General features: G+C 44.7%; 1 protein-coding gene across 3 annotated transcripts; it reads left to right on the forward strand.

Moving 5' to 3' along the window:
* Positions 1–2,050: 2,050 nt before the first annotated feature.
* PICK1 (protein interacting with PRKCA 1) lies at positions 2,051–14,326 on the forward strand. Of its 3 annotated transcripts, none has more exons than XM_081211919.1 (13): positions 2,051–2,292; positions 3,253–3,346; positions 3,907–4,018; positions 4,877–5,005; positions 5,120–5,186; positions 5,398–5,487; positions 6,326–6,379; positions 7,097–7,159; positions 7,968–8,101; positions 8,955–9,047; positions 10,568–10,618; positions 11,085–11,229; positions 12,570–14,326. In XM_081211919.1, exons 2-13 carry the CDS (start codon positions 3,306–3,308, stop codon positions 12,821–12,823), a joined length of 1,233 nt encoding a protein of 410 aa, XP_081068045.1. In that variant the 5' UTR covers positions 2,051–2,292; positions 3,253–3,305; the 3' UTR covers positions 12,824–14,326. The 3 variants fall into 3 exon arrangements, with proteins under 3 accessions (XP_081068045.1, XP_081068046.1, XP_081068047.1); XM_081211920.1 differs by having other exon boundaries at positions 3,257–3,346; XM_081211921.1 differs by having other exon boundaries at positions 2,052–2,227.
* Positions 14,327–14,536: the final 210 nt, after the last annotated feature.

Below are 14,536 nucleotides of genomic sequence, written 5' to 3' on the forward strand. Positions count from 1 at the left end.
TATTTGCCCACCTCCTGTGATTGGGAGTAGCTCTCCAGAAACTTGAGCAAAGGTCTATCACACCACCTGCTCCTTTAGTACTGGAGATCCCTGGGATTAAATGTGGTTTCTTCTGCATATGCCGTCCCACTGAGCTATGATTCTTCCCTCATACAGGCCGAGCTTGTAACAGACCCGTCACCATAGGCCAGTTTGCTTGGAAGAATAAACCACTTGTCTCCCTCTCTCTCACACACAGCTTCAGCTCTTAGCTACACACGTCATGCTGTCCCTTCGACATGGGTGGTTTCACCTTCAGATGCTTTGATCTGCGTGTTCATTCATGTCACTTAACTGCACGCACAAAACTTTTATGCACTGAGGGAAAGAGAAGCAATTGTTAACAAAGCCATGATCCACAGAGACAAATTTCCAGATAAAAGAGCAACTCTCTTCTTTGTGTCAAAAGTCAGGTCGGAAGAACCTTGGTACTTCAGACATTTAACAGTGGTTGGGGGGGGGGGGAAATGACACATGAAGCAATAGGCTTCCTTCTGGATTTTCTCTTTTTATTTTAAATCAAAGCCCTCTTTTAGTTCTTGGAATCTTCTGCTGAGGTAAAAACGCTATTAAACATTCTGACGGTCAAGCTTTTGGTTTAGAGAAAAGGCGAGTAAGAGGGGGATAAAACTATACATGACATGGAGAAATAAGATGGAGGGAAATAAGTTTTTCTCTCTCTCATAACGCTAGAACTTGATCCAATGAATGTGAATGCTGGAAGATCCAGGACAGATAAAAGAAAGTACAGTGGTACCTCGGGTTAAGTACTTAATTCGTTCTGGAGGTCTGTTCTTAACCTAAAACTGTTCTTAACCTGAAGCACCACTTTAGCTAATGGGGCCTCACGCTGCTGCTGTGCCGCCAGAGCACGATTTCTGTTCTCATCCTGAAGCAAAGTTCTTAACCTGAGGTACTATTTCTGGGTTAGCGGAGTATGTAACCTGAAGCATCTGTAACCTGAAGCGTATGTAACCCGAGGTACCACTGTACTTGTTCAGACAGTGAAATTAAAACTATGGAACTCACTCCCACAGAAGGCAGTGATGGCCACCAACTTGGATGGCTTTAAAAGAGGATTAGACAAATTCATGGAGGATACAGCTATCAATGGCTACTAGTCACAATGGTTATGTTCTACCTCCACTATCAGAGGTGGCATGCTCCTGAATATCAGTTGCTGGAAACAGGAGGGGACACCAATGCTCTTGCACTCAGGTTCTGCGTGCAGGCCTGGCCACTCTGTGAGAACAGGATGCTGGGGGAGAAGGCAGACTCTCCTTATGTTCTCAAACCAGTGACCCCCCAACTTCTGGATAAGACTTGGACTGAAAGACTAAAGGAAAGCCTGGGTACACGGAGGCTGAACGCTAAGTGACAACACTGTGTTAAGACCATATAACTTATTTATTGTTTACATAGCAGGGAGGTTAAATTGGGTGACTTTACTATTTCATATCAGTGCATGAGTAAATCAACTGTTTGTGCCTCAACTCACTCTAGTAAACCATTTGGGTCTTGTTTTTTTTAATCCCACATTCCAAATGAGGTTCACATTTCCATGCATCAAATGAGGCTCACATTTCTTTGCATTTGATGGAGGGTCCCAGGGACCTCGTGCCATTTTTTTTTTTTTTTAAGGCGACACAAAATACATGTCGCAGTTTCATGAAAGGTTGTGACCGACCGATTGATGGCTATTTGCACACACACGCGCGCACAAATGTAGGCAGCTGCACTGGTCCATGAGAAATAAAAATTCCACAGCAACACTGTTATAAAAAAATCAGATCCTCATGCATGCCGCAGAATTAAATCGCCTAATAGACCGTAATTCTGCGGTTTTGCAGCGGACCCGTCACACGTCACCGTTCCCGCCCACCTAGAACGGGAAGCTGCTAGGCCCCGCCCACATCCCCTTCTCGCTGCGACGTCGACGCGTTCTACCTCTGTTACCGCGGCAACCAACTGCTTCCCCCCTCCCATTCTGACGCCAATCCGCGGCGTTCGAAGTGTTGTTATCGCGAGAGACGAGCGGGCTCGGGTTCCTTCTTTCCTCCTAACCTCCTTCGACAGCCTTTGGACCTCGAAGAGAGGGGCGTGGCTATGCAAGCGAAGTGGGCGGAGGCTTCCGGCGGGGTTTGGCACTGACGTGGAGAATCCAGGGGGAGCCTCTGGGGCTTGACAGGTAGAGGAGGCGAGGAGAAAGCCAGCAGGTGGATGCGGATGCTGAGCTCAAGGCAGGCGCTTCCGGTGAGGGGAAAAGGCAGGGAGACCCCCCTCCCCCCCCCAAGAATAATAATAATATCCCGCTCCTTCTTAAGGGTTGTAAAGGGGAACTCGGACGGTCCCTGTGGGAAGGAGAGCCTCGCAGTTCCCCCCCAAGCCTACCCCGTAAGGGCTGTTGTGAAGAAAAAATAGGGATGGCATCATGTAGCTGCTGCTGGTTTTTGTTGTTGTTGTTGTTATTATTATTATTGTTGTTGTTGTTGTTGTTGTTGTTGTTATTAACTACTGTTGGTAGTATTGTGATGTTTGGAAGAATGTGATGTTTAAATAAAATTCATTTTCTAGGCTTTACACACACACACACACACACACACACACACACACACGCAATGCTAGATAATTAAAAACTAAATTTCTCTAGCAAAAGCAGACTTCTCTCTCTGTTAGGTGTATGAACCAGGCCAAAAGGTAGAGCAATACAGTCATGCCTGAGCTACAGAAAGTATCCATGCTGGGACATGAATATAGAATTCTGTGCTTAAAAAACTATGGGAGCCGTGAAATGATAAAACAAAGAAAATGGTCTGTTCTGTTATTGTACGGCATCCATTCTGTGTATTTCAGAGGAACTGCCAACCAGTCAGAGCTGATTTAGATGTTGCTTTGAATACCGGGATGGGGAAGCATAGTTTATGTCATGGCGCTGACATGGTACTTGCCTGCAGTGAGATTTAGGTGCTCTGGAGCACTTTATTAATTTATTTAATACTGTTTTTAGACTGCCCTACAGCCAAAGTTATCTGGATGGTTTACAGGCATTAAAACCAACAAAAATGAACAAACAACAACATACAACCAGAATAATGTCACAAAGTCACAATTCACTTTAAAACAGCAGCAGCAAATCAGTTTAAAACTGAAGGCAGAGAGCTTCCAGAGGTAGCAAGTCAGGTGATGGTGGGGTTTTTCCCCTCTCCTTTCCAGGTAGTTTGGAGCAGTCAGAGTCTCCCACAAGAAACCATCAATAATTTGGAACCATGTTTGCAGACTTGGACTATGACATTGAAGAGGACAAGCTGTAAGTGTCTTCTTTTTTCTTTTCCTTTTCTTTTTCCTCAGTAGGTTTGTATGTATATATGTTTTTTTCCAGGAAAAATGAGCTGTTCAGGTAAGGAATTAGTACTGTCAACTTTTTGGACTGCACCCACAGAATTTGGGTTGGAAAAAAGTGGAATGAGCACCCTAAAAAATAACCCTGAATATCCTTAGAGGGTTGAATTTAGAGCTAATTTGCATATGACTTGGTTTGGGGGCTTAATTCAGTTCATAAGGACATATTTCCTACTTGGGTTGGATACTATGATTTTAATTTTATTAGGGAACAGGAATGAGGGTTTGTATCTGGAAAGGAATACATGTACTAGAAGCAGAAGGTATTGTTATTACTCTTATGTATGTAAACACATAATACGATTTTCCTTTCTCTGATAATATAATTACTGTGTTTCATGTGTGTTATGTTTCTTATGTGATCATTGCTGTCCCAATATATTCTACAATATATTCCAAAAGCAGAGATGACACGTTGATGGTGGCATCCACTTTTATGCAAATTTCTGTACCTCTGTTTTATTCTAGGGGGATTCCCACTGTGCCTGGGACAGTGGTCTTGAAAAAGGACTCTCAAAATCTGATTGGTATCAGCATCGGGGGAGGAGCTCAGTACTGTCCCTGCCTCTATATAGTTCAGGTTGGTGTTTTTAGGAGAGGAGTGTTTTATCCTAGGGAAAAGAAGGACAGTTAGGATTGCACTGAGGGTGAGATTGGACCACACAGTTTTGAGCATAGTGTAATTCTCAGTTTCATTGGACTTCCGCCAGCAACAGCCTTACACATAAATGCAAAAACATTGTCTCCCAATGCCTTTCTGTCTGTCACAGAGCAACTTGAGTGGCAGATTTGGCAAGTTAACTGTATTGGTCTGTTGGTCCCTTGTTATTTGCTCTTTTCCTCTTTAAAATACTTCATAGACTTGTAAAGAATTATATTATTAAGTTTACTGAATTTCATGTGTGTGACCTAAAAAGAAATCCTAAGGGGAAATCTCATGGTCCAGTGAGAGCTGTGAACATATTCAGCATTTTTCACCTGCAAGGGATGTGTCACAAGTGACACTAAGGACATTTTCCCAATATCTAACAAATTTGAATTTTTGACCAACACAAATGTGAAGAACAGCCATTTTTAATTTGATATTAGGCTGTTTAATTTGGGTGATCCAGCAAATATGTGAATAGATGGGATCATGAATATGTTTTTTATTGGTCTCCAATAATAGTTTTTCACCATAGAGAAATGCAGATTCAGAGGTATCCCTCCTGTGATAATGGTGTTTCTGTAAGTCGGGGGGACAGGACCCATTTGATCATGATAGTGTGTGCAACAACAACATTCATGAAATTAATGTGAGTGAAAACTCTGAGGTTTAAAGACTTTTTATAAATAATATGAGCAAAGGGGCATGAAAACAGATGTGCTGCCATTCTGGTTCCTTACTCCCGTCTTTGCCTTTTTCCTGCTTTCACCTTCACTGTGTCTTCCTCTTCAGGTATTTGATAACAGTGCTGCAGCTCAGGATGGAACTTTGGCAGCTGGTGATGAAATCACAGGTGTGAATGGGAAGTCAGTCAAAGGGAAAACCAAAGTTGAAGTGGCCAAAATGATACAGGTGGTGAAGGTGAGAGGTAGGAAGGGGTTTCTGGAATGCAAAGTGTCTATTGTTGCCTTTTAGTGGAAGCCGTCTCCCTTCCTCTCAATTGCAGAACAATAGCTCTGGCTTTTCCTATTCCAGGGAGAAGTGACGATCCATTACAACAAACTCCAGGCTGATCCGAAGCAGGGAAAGACATTAGATATTGGTATGTCGTGCCGACCTCTCAGTCTCCCTGGTAATGCTGATGTAGTAAACAGGACTGGCTTTTCTGTGGCATTTCTTTTATAATTAGCCCAGTTATGATTTCCTCTTCATTGGGCTTCTTCTGTCTGCCTAGATATAATAGTATAATTGCTGTGCTATCGGCATAGAGAAATGATTCTGTTCACAGAGTGTGTTTCTTTCCTGGAATATAGTGCTGAAGAAAGTGAAGCACCGCCTGGTAGAGAACATGAGCTCAGGGACAGCAGATGCCCTGGGACTGAGCCGAGCCATCCTCTGCAACGGTAAGCAGCATTCAAGGAGGACATTCACACTTGGCCTCTGTGACTATTCCAAGCGATGCCAAGGACCATGTTCGCATTCTCACACACTTACAAAGTGTGTGTTGTCCTGAAAGTGGCCTTCTGCATTGGTTCATATTTTTGTGGCATTGAGAGCTGGGCTAAATAATGAGATAATAATGTGAACCAGAAAGTCCTCGGTTCAAATCTCGCCTCCATCGGCAGCCTACTCTGTCTTAGCCTTAGCCCCTCATCTGCAGTGTAGGCGTAATAATACTTCCCCTTACCTACAGGATTGCTGTAAAGATTAATGAGATAATATGTGTGAAGTACTCTAACATTTCATTGTGCTATATCACAGGCTGACAGTGAAAGTTGGCAGAAATTTGATGAACTGGAGAATCCAAATACAGTATTCTTTCTCCTGAATTTGGGAAAAGATGTGTGATTTCGGGACCCTCTCCTTCAGCTCTAGGCAGTCTTTTCCTGCACTAAAGTCTTTCTGACAACTTTTATCTTCCTCTTTCTCACTTGCCTCGCCACTGCTCAGACTTTTGGTAGTTTGCTCTCTGGACTTCACTGCTTTGTCATTCTTCATTCTCTTTTCTAGGTGACATGAATACATATACAGCATATATACCCGCACTTCCACATTTGTTTGTATGTGACTTGATGCCTGTTTCGTAAATCTGTATCATGAATGCGCATTTGTGAAAGCTCTGACAATGGGAACCCTAACTAGAGGATTTCAGCTCTTATGGCATCAAACTCTCATTGTAATAATGGATTCCTACCCTTTTCCCTGGTTCTCTCTCTCTCTCTCTCTCTCTCTTTTTGGTAGATGGGTTAGTAAAAAGACTGGAAGAGCTGGAGAGGACCGCAGAGCTATACAAAGGTAAACAGACATTTTCCTTCCTTATTGTGAAACGTAGAAAGGGGTTTGTGTCTTGGGGCTTATGTTGATCATTTATTGAAGGATTGAATGCTTTGAGAAACATATCTCACCCTCATGGCCTATAAGCTTTTAAGGTTTCAGCCCAGGAGGCTACCCCTGATATATGCATAGTAGATAAGAGACAAGATTTATTTTCTTTATTAGATTTATATCCTGTTTTTCCACCATTTAAATCTTTAAGAGGGCTTGCAGAGTTTTTTTCAGTGGGGACAGGTAAATTTTTCACCCTAGAACAAACCAACAGGCAACCTTATCCTATACAAGATGGTCAATAACCTTTGGGTTACCACAGGTTTTTTTGCCTTGGTGTTGCTGGTAGGGCAGAGAGTAAATCCTTCCAAGAATCACTTGCATGTCCCTGCGTGCACGCACACACACAAACCAACCCAGGAGCAGAGCAGTTAATGACATCCAGGTCAGTACTGCTCTTGCCACACAGTCTTTCCTGCAGGCAGTCTCACTGACAAGAACCAGCATAGGCTACATTTTTCTCATGGTACGAAAGGTGACGTCAGTGGAGATCCCCCCAACCACACTTGGTCTTTGTTTTCTTTTCCCAAATGCCTGCTTTGGTGCTAATGTCCTGAATTAAAAAGTAATTATATCCCACTCCATGTCCATAGTGAATGTTTTGTTTTTTTCTCTAACTCTGTCTAGGCATGACGGAACACACAAAGAGTCTCCTCAGAGCTTTCTTTGAACTTTCTCAAACTCACAGAGGTAAACATGGACCAGAAGACTTTCAGGTTGTGGCCAAATCATGGCACATGCTTCTCTGGGCAGGAAATCTCTCATCTTAGATCTTGAAAATGCTATAATTGTCATCCAAGACAATTATGAGAACTACGGATCTTAGTGCCAGTAGTTTGTAAAGTTTGGGATTTGCTTCTCTCAAGTGTGTGTGCTGACAGGTAAAAAAAATCCTTTTGAGCTTCTCTTCTGCTATTGGCCTGCAGAAAAGCAGTTTAAAGTGCACCTGTATCAGGTGCTCAAATCAATAGACGTGCCATTCCAAAAGATGGGCTTAGAATCTTATTTCAACCAATATGAACTGTTTGTGTCACCTGTGGACATATGCATTCGAGGCTCCACCCCTGCTTGTGCTGCTCACCACCCTGTCTACAACCCTCCCCCAGCAAAAAAACCCACCTCACACCAAAACCTACACCACCTAGACCTTGACTACCCCCCACAACTCACTAGATCAGGGGTTTTTCATAAACTGCTTGGAGGAAAGCCTTGCCAATTTCACTGGAGAGCAGGGAGCATCATGAAGCAAATGACTGAAAATGGTGGGCTTGGAGGATACCTGTTGGGTTGCAGCCAAGTCTAATCTCAGAGCAGTATGGACCTCCATCAAGGGTAGGTAGGTGGGGCAGTGTCTTCTGACCTTGCTGGCAGGGCTGTGGTGATATTTGAAGTAGTAAAAGCATGGTGTTTATACTACGGTAATGATCATGAACTGAAATGAGGAAATAGTCCAGAAGCCAACAACAAGCCAAATACATGTTTTGCTATTTTTGCCCAGCATTTGGTGATGTTTTCTCGGTCATTGGTGTACGGGAGCCTCAACCAGCTGCAAGCGAAGCCTTTGTGAAATTTGCAGATGCCCATCGCAGCATTGAGAAGTTTGGAATCCGCCTTCTAAAAACTATCAAGCCGGTAAAGAAACATAGAATTGTAGAAGTTTGTAGGGTTCATCCAGTCCAATCCCTTCAATGCAGGAATCTTAGCTAAAGCATTTGTGGCAGATGGCCATACAACCTCTGCTTAAAAACCTCCAGTGAAGGGGGAGTTCATCACCTTCCAGGGAATGTCTGGGGTATTTCACAGAGACTAAGGCAACACTGCGAACCACCCTGAGACCCCCAGGTATAGGGCGGTATATAAATTCAATTAAAAATAAGAATAAGAATAAATGATTTGCAGTCTCCTTTGGAGGGCAAAAGTGAGGTGAGGCAGATAAGGCTCAATAAAAGGGGTAACAGTGTTGGATGACAAAGGATGGCATTAGGCCAGTTGTAGTACAGCTCTTTACTCACTGTTACGTGGGGCTTTTCATCTAGCTCTGCTTGTCTGCTCTCTCCACATCACCTCTCCCAGCTAGGCAGGGACACATCAAGGTCCATTAAAACAGAGGAAGCCAGATATGGGGTAGTGGTGGGGGAAGGGGGGCTCATAGACCTGGAATGCCTTGAACTAAGACGGGAGTAGGTGGAAGTGGCAGAAGGGTGCTAATTCTACGTGGCTTTGTATCGGACCAATAACAGGAGTGGTGAGCAGAGCCTCCCTCAGACTGGCTAATAGATGTGCCACAAATGTCCTATCAGGTCCTCTTAAGTGAGAGGGAGACTCCGTTGTGCATCAAGTGTTTTAACTATGCTGAGAGCTGACGGAAGGGTTGACATTCACAGATCACATCCACTTCTTGAGATTACTAGGCTTGTTGCATGCAGAAGAACCTTTTCTGCTCTGTTTGGTCCTACATTTTTCACCGTTCAGCCTTTCCTTACAGATGCTGACTGACCTGAACACTTACCTGAACAAGGCCATTCCTGACACAAGGCTAACTATCAAGAAGTATCTGGATGTCAAGTTTGAGTATTTGGTAAGCTGTTCATTTGTTGTTGTTAAGAATGCTCAAGAGGGTGGTCGGCATAGCCTGAAATACTGACACTAGTGGGTCCCAGGTGTTCTGGCAGTAGTGAACAAGGAGGAGCAATTACAGAAGGATCTGTTTGCTCACTCAGGCTTCCTAAATGGTAAGTCACGGAAACATTCAGAACAAGTAGACATTTCATGCAAGAGACCTACCGATGGCTTTGCCTTGCACTCCCAGGTCAGATATATCAAGCCAAGGGAAACTGGCAGCACCAGAAAACAGAACACAGCTTGTGTGATTGGATTGTAGTAGCATTCACAGCATGCTGTTGGTAGCTAGACAGGGTGCTGTTTCTTTCAGGTCTGCTCATTTTCCTGTTTTAAAATAAAAACAAGAGCTAGAAGAAGACCCAAGGGGATAGGACAAGGCCCCAGTGCAAACCAGTAGCACCATACAAATATGTACCATTCCAGAGTGTAGTGGTTCTAGGGGTTGCTCATGCGTAAGCCTGTGCCAACACCTGGCCGGGTTGCCTGAGTGAACCTTTCCTGTCCGGATAGCCACTCACCCGTGGCTGTCTCAATCGCTGGCAGAATCCGTCAGTGGGCGTTTCTTAAACTTCTTCCAGCAAAGAAGCTCTTTGACGCCTAGTCTCCACCTAGTCTCCCTGCGCGGAAGCCTTCTGCGCAAGGAGGGCGTAGGCAGCGGAGGACCCATCCTCTCCCCGCTGGTCCCCGGCAAAGAGTCATGTGACCGCCTCGCTGATTCCCCCATCTGCCCCCCTTCTCCACTGGAGCTACGCTGATTCCCTTCCCCAGAAGATGGGCTGCTTCTCCCAATCCCGGGACGCTCTCTGGGATCCCTCTGGAGCTTGCTCTCTCCCTCCGGCACTGATGGCAGTTCCCTGACACACAGCTGCAGCGGGTATATCTTCCTGGCAGCAATTCCATCACAGCATGAATGTTGAGACCTAAGAACTAGCTTTGAATAGGACATGTTTTCTTGTATTCAGGCGCAAATCTTACTTCTGTTTAATTTATTTTCATTCCCTCGGCTTGGGCAACCAGGAAAGAAGAGATGTTGTGAAATACCACCTCCTTTCTTTTTCAGGGTTTACATCTCTCTGGTCTTAGTGTGTGATTTCTCCTCATTGCCAAGCCTGACCATTGAGGACGCAGCACACTGTTACTTTTTGACACATGCGTCCATTCACTGTTTTTCTTTTTGTTTATTGACTGTGGTCTCCCTAGAATAAGTTCCCACGCTAGCATGTGCCTGTTTCCCCTTCCTATGTCCTGGGAACTGTAGTTCATTAAGGATACTGGGAACTGTAGTTCTATGTGGGGTAAGATTTGTTGGGTGCTTTCAATGCATGGTGTGTGCACAGCCACCATTGGAAGAAATGTGGAACTTGGAGAAATTAGAAGTGACAGTTCTGTCCATCCCCACTTAAAAGCACATCCCAATCTGTCTGGATGGATGGTAGGAGTAGTTTGTAACATTGGTTATTTCTTATTCCCTTTCAGTCTTACTGTCTCAAGGTGAAGGAGATGGATGATGAGGAATACAGCTGCATTGTAAGTACTGAGCACTAGCATGCACAGTGGTTACATCCCATCATAGTCCCATCTTTGCTTGTGGGCGCTCCTATTGCCTGCTTGCCTGCTTCCACAGACTTAAATGCAGGGGTGAGTGTACTATGCTCATGCTCACCAAAGTGGCGTTCTTCTGAATCTTGCATTGATGTGCAGATTGACACCATTTATGACAGTTCCCCCCCACTCTAAATTGTGGCTGAGGGAAAGTCAGTTTATGAACTAAGATTAGAACTTACTTCAAGCACTGTGGTCATTTGTACCTTGCCAAGCAAGCAGCTAACAGAATGTATAGCTTTTAATGTTTGGCTGTTGGCCAGCCAGGGTTGCAGCATGATCAAGTGAGAAGCTTAAGTTTGGCCGGGCACATTAGGGAAGCATTTAGCCATACATGAAGGCATTGCACGATTTGTGGTTGGTTGCTACATTGATGTCGTATTTTGGGCAGGCGCTGGGAGAGCCTCTCTACCGAGTCAGTACTGGGAATTACGAATACCGCTTAATCCTGCGTTGCCGCCAGGAGGCACGGACGCGCTTTGCCAAGATGCGGAAGGATGTGCTAGAAAAGATGGAGCTGCTAGACCAGAAACATGGTGAGTGGGGTTGCCTTTTCCAAAGACTAGTTTGTAGAGACACTGATGTCTCCCAACTCCCTTCATCCCTGACCATTAGCCATGCTGGCTGGGGCTGATGGGAGACTCCAACAACATCTGGAGGGCTGCAGGCTCCCCACCCCTGCCCTGGAGCCAATAATGTTCACCTGCCATCAAGCATGCTACTACTTTTTACCTAAGGCTGGCTGTGTTTTTCCCCACCCCGTCTTGAAGTACACCAGCTGCTCAGCCAAATGTGCCATTGCTCCAGTGCAGCGATGGGTAACTGGCAAACCAAGATCCAGATGTTTTATGAGCCAGCACCTGAGCCAAGATGTAGAGAGCCATGTTGGTCTTCACCGGAAACACACCCAGATTCTGGACATTTCTATCACTCTTGTTGTGACTTTTCCAGATCTCTGTGTGTGTGTGACAGATAGAAACTTATTTGCCTGCCTTTGCTGTAGTGGGATAAGAACGTTAATGTCGCTGGAACTAGAAAAGCAGAGGGATATTTCAGAGTAACTTTAGGACATCAGACATACAGTGTGGAGGGAGGTTGAATTGGAGAGGTGTCTTTGTTCTGGGGGAGCTCTCTGAGGTGAAGCTGAAAGCATAGAACACTGTGATGTGTGATTTTTTTTAAAAAAAAACTTTTCTTTTTTTTTTTGAAAAAGTGACCTTAGAGCTTAAGGAGTGTTGAGCAGCATGAACAACTGTGTCCTTGTTTAGGAGGAAGGGTGGGTGGAGATGCACACAGGAGCACCTTTTCAAAATGTTGTATCCAGTGCTTATTTTTCTAGAAAAAGAGGTGGCAGAATGCCTCCCTTGTTCTATTAGATTGCCAATGGTGGCCCCTTGAGACGTGCCGGAACTTAGTTCTGGGTGGAAAAAAAGCCCTGGTTGTATCCCATAACAACACAATAGGGTCAGGTATAATAAGAAATAGCTTGGTGGTGGAGCTGCTTCCTTTTGAGACCCCTGCACCTTGAGATCTCTCCCATGTATGTCAGCTTACCTTCCTTTTGTCTATAAACAACTGCTGACTCTGCTTGGTTGAATTGATCCATTCTGGATCCTTCACTTTGCAGTGCTGTATATATTAGACCAGGAAGTCATATCCATTGAGTTCCAAAAAGCCTATTTCCAAGGGCTTGCTCTTGGTTCCACAATCTTTGGCATTTAGGCCTTTTACTTTAAACAGTAAGTAGCATTTGAACTCATAAGCCAGGCTACTAAAAACATGGGTTGCAGTAACTGTGAGGAATCTGTAAGTTGGGTGCCGGCTTCCTACACACGTGCTGCACCACCCCTTAACCGCTGTCTGTCCTCTCTTGCAGTGCAAGACATTGTGTTCCAGCTCCAGCGCTTTGTCTCAACCCTTTCCAAGTACTATGACGACTGCTACGCAGTGCTGCGGGATGCCGACGTATTTCCCATCGAAGTGGACCTGGCACGCACCACGCTGAGCTATGGCCAGAAGGATGTCTTCACAGACGGTGCAGAGGATGAGGACGAAGAGGAAGGTTGTGGAAGCCGCGAGTGCAACAGGAAGGAGGAAGAGAATGGCGAGAAGCTCATTGATGATGCCTGAGCTCATGGACTTGATGGAGTGGGAAATCCCTTCAGAGACTGATAAATTCTATTTCTCTAGGCAACTTGTCCACATTGACTTTTTTTGTCTGTATAAGCCCAGTTGGGGAATCAAGATTCTGTTCTGGATGTGGGCAGTTGGGGGGCGGGCCTTGTGCCGAAAGTGCTTTTGCACAATCCCTCTTTCAGAAAACCCTTTCCTCCTTCCTTGTCTCTTCCCCAAATCTTACTTCCCATCCCTGGAAGTGGCAGGAAAGAGACAACTACCTGGGAGAACACCCTTGAACCTCATCCCATGGTGGCTCTCTGTGCAGAGAGATTGTGACTGAATGTGCAGGACACACACAAACACACCCTTTCATTAACTAAAATGTCAGAAATGGTTCTTGCAGTCAGCCTGACCTCCTTGTGCATCAGCTAAGTCCAAAAACTTGTCCCCATTCCTGCTTTCCAGTGTGTGAGAAGAATGGAAGTGGATAAGTTTGGTCTCCATCCTTCTTTCTCTTAACTTACCTTGCTGTTAGTAGGCGGGTCTTACAACATGCCCCTTCCCTACTACTAGGCATGGCTCTTATTAGACAAGAAAGGAATCAGGGTGAATGGGAGCTGGGTGAAGCCAGAACGATCAGCCTCTGAGAGACTGAGACCAATAAAGGGTATCGGAAGGACATCCAGGAGAATCAGTTTTTGTCTCTATCATCTCATCAGGATCAAGTCATTATGGACCAGCAATATGGGACTTGACACTGGGGAGGGATTACCCCGGTTTACATTCCCAATCCCCACTGGTTTTAAGGATCTCACAGCCTGCCTTTTACACTATCTTGCATAGGTGCTTTGCTGCATGAAGTTTTCTAAAACTTAAGCCTTATATAGTATTTAAGAAGGTGTTAGATTTGGAAAAGAGCAAACATCTTGGGGTGGGGGAATGATTATCCATGGAATGAGGCCCATAGATTTACTGAGGTTAAAGATCAAACAGCCAGTTTAAGCATTAAAGCTCTCGATTCCTACACCGCACTTTCATTACACCTACACATTTACTTTTATTCCTTTTGAAATGCTGCTTCTGAGGACAGAGAGCCTATTATGCGCCTTGACCAGTGTCCGCACCCCCCTCACTCGCCCACATGAATCTCCCGACACCAAAGGAAGAGGGGCGGGGAGAGAATGCTTGTTTGTTTTCTGAGGAATTATTCCAATCCTGTATCATTCTGATATTTTTTCATGCAATGGAATGGCATTTTGTCCTGATTAGCAAGAGTGATCTTTTGGTAATAAAGGGGTGTTGGTTTCAGCTTAACTCTTACGTAGATTGTGCCAACTGGCAAGGAGAGAAGCTACAGAAGAGCTTAAAATTTATGACATATATACTTTCCCCTTGGTTTTTTATTTCTGTTGTGTCTTTCTCTATGACTGGCCAAGAAAAGACCATGTGGGTCCAGCGTACTCTTCAGAGCGCTTTTATGTGTTGAACTGTGTGACTAATAAAGAAAAATGTGAACTTTGTTGTCTTACCTTTTTCCTCCTGGCTTCTTAAGCATTTGGCTTGTCTCTCCTTGATCCTTTTGTTCCTGGTCACAGGAAGAGACATGAAGGGCAGGCACTATTGATCAATTTTGCAGTCGGAAAGTATGGCACGGAGACCAGTGCAGTTGCACTTCTCCATATACAGTGGCACCTCGGTTCTCAAATGGAATTCCATTCCCGAAGC

This window comes from Podarcis bocagei, assembly GCF_964188305.1.
Source record: "Podarcis bocagei genome assembly, chromosome: 10".
Lineage (NCBI taxonomy): Eukaryota > Metazoa > Chordata > Lepidosauria > Squamata > Lacertidae > Podarcis > Podarcis bocagei.

Bases quoted from the DNA above. Each gene is read 5' to 3' on its own strand.
- PICK1 (XM_081211919.1), top strand. From the start codon at position 3,306: ATGTTTGCAGACTTGGACTATGACATTGAAGAGGACAAGCT. The intron at 7,160-7,967 runs GTAAACATGGAC...ATTTTTGCCCAG, and splicing joins ACTTTCTCAAACTCACAGAG to CATTTGGTGATGTTTTCTCG. The intron at 8,102-8,954 runs GTAAAGAAACAT...CTTTCCTTACAG, and splicing joins TTCTAAAAACTATCAAGCCG to ATGCTGACTGACCTGAACAC.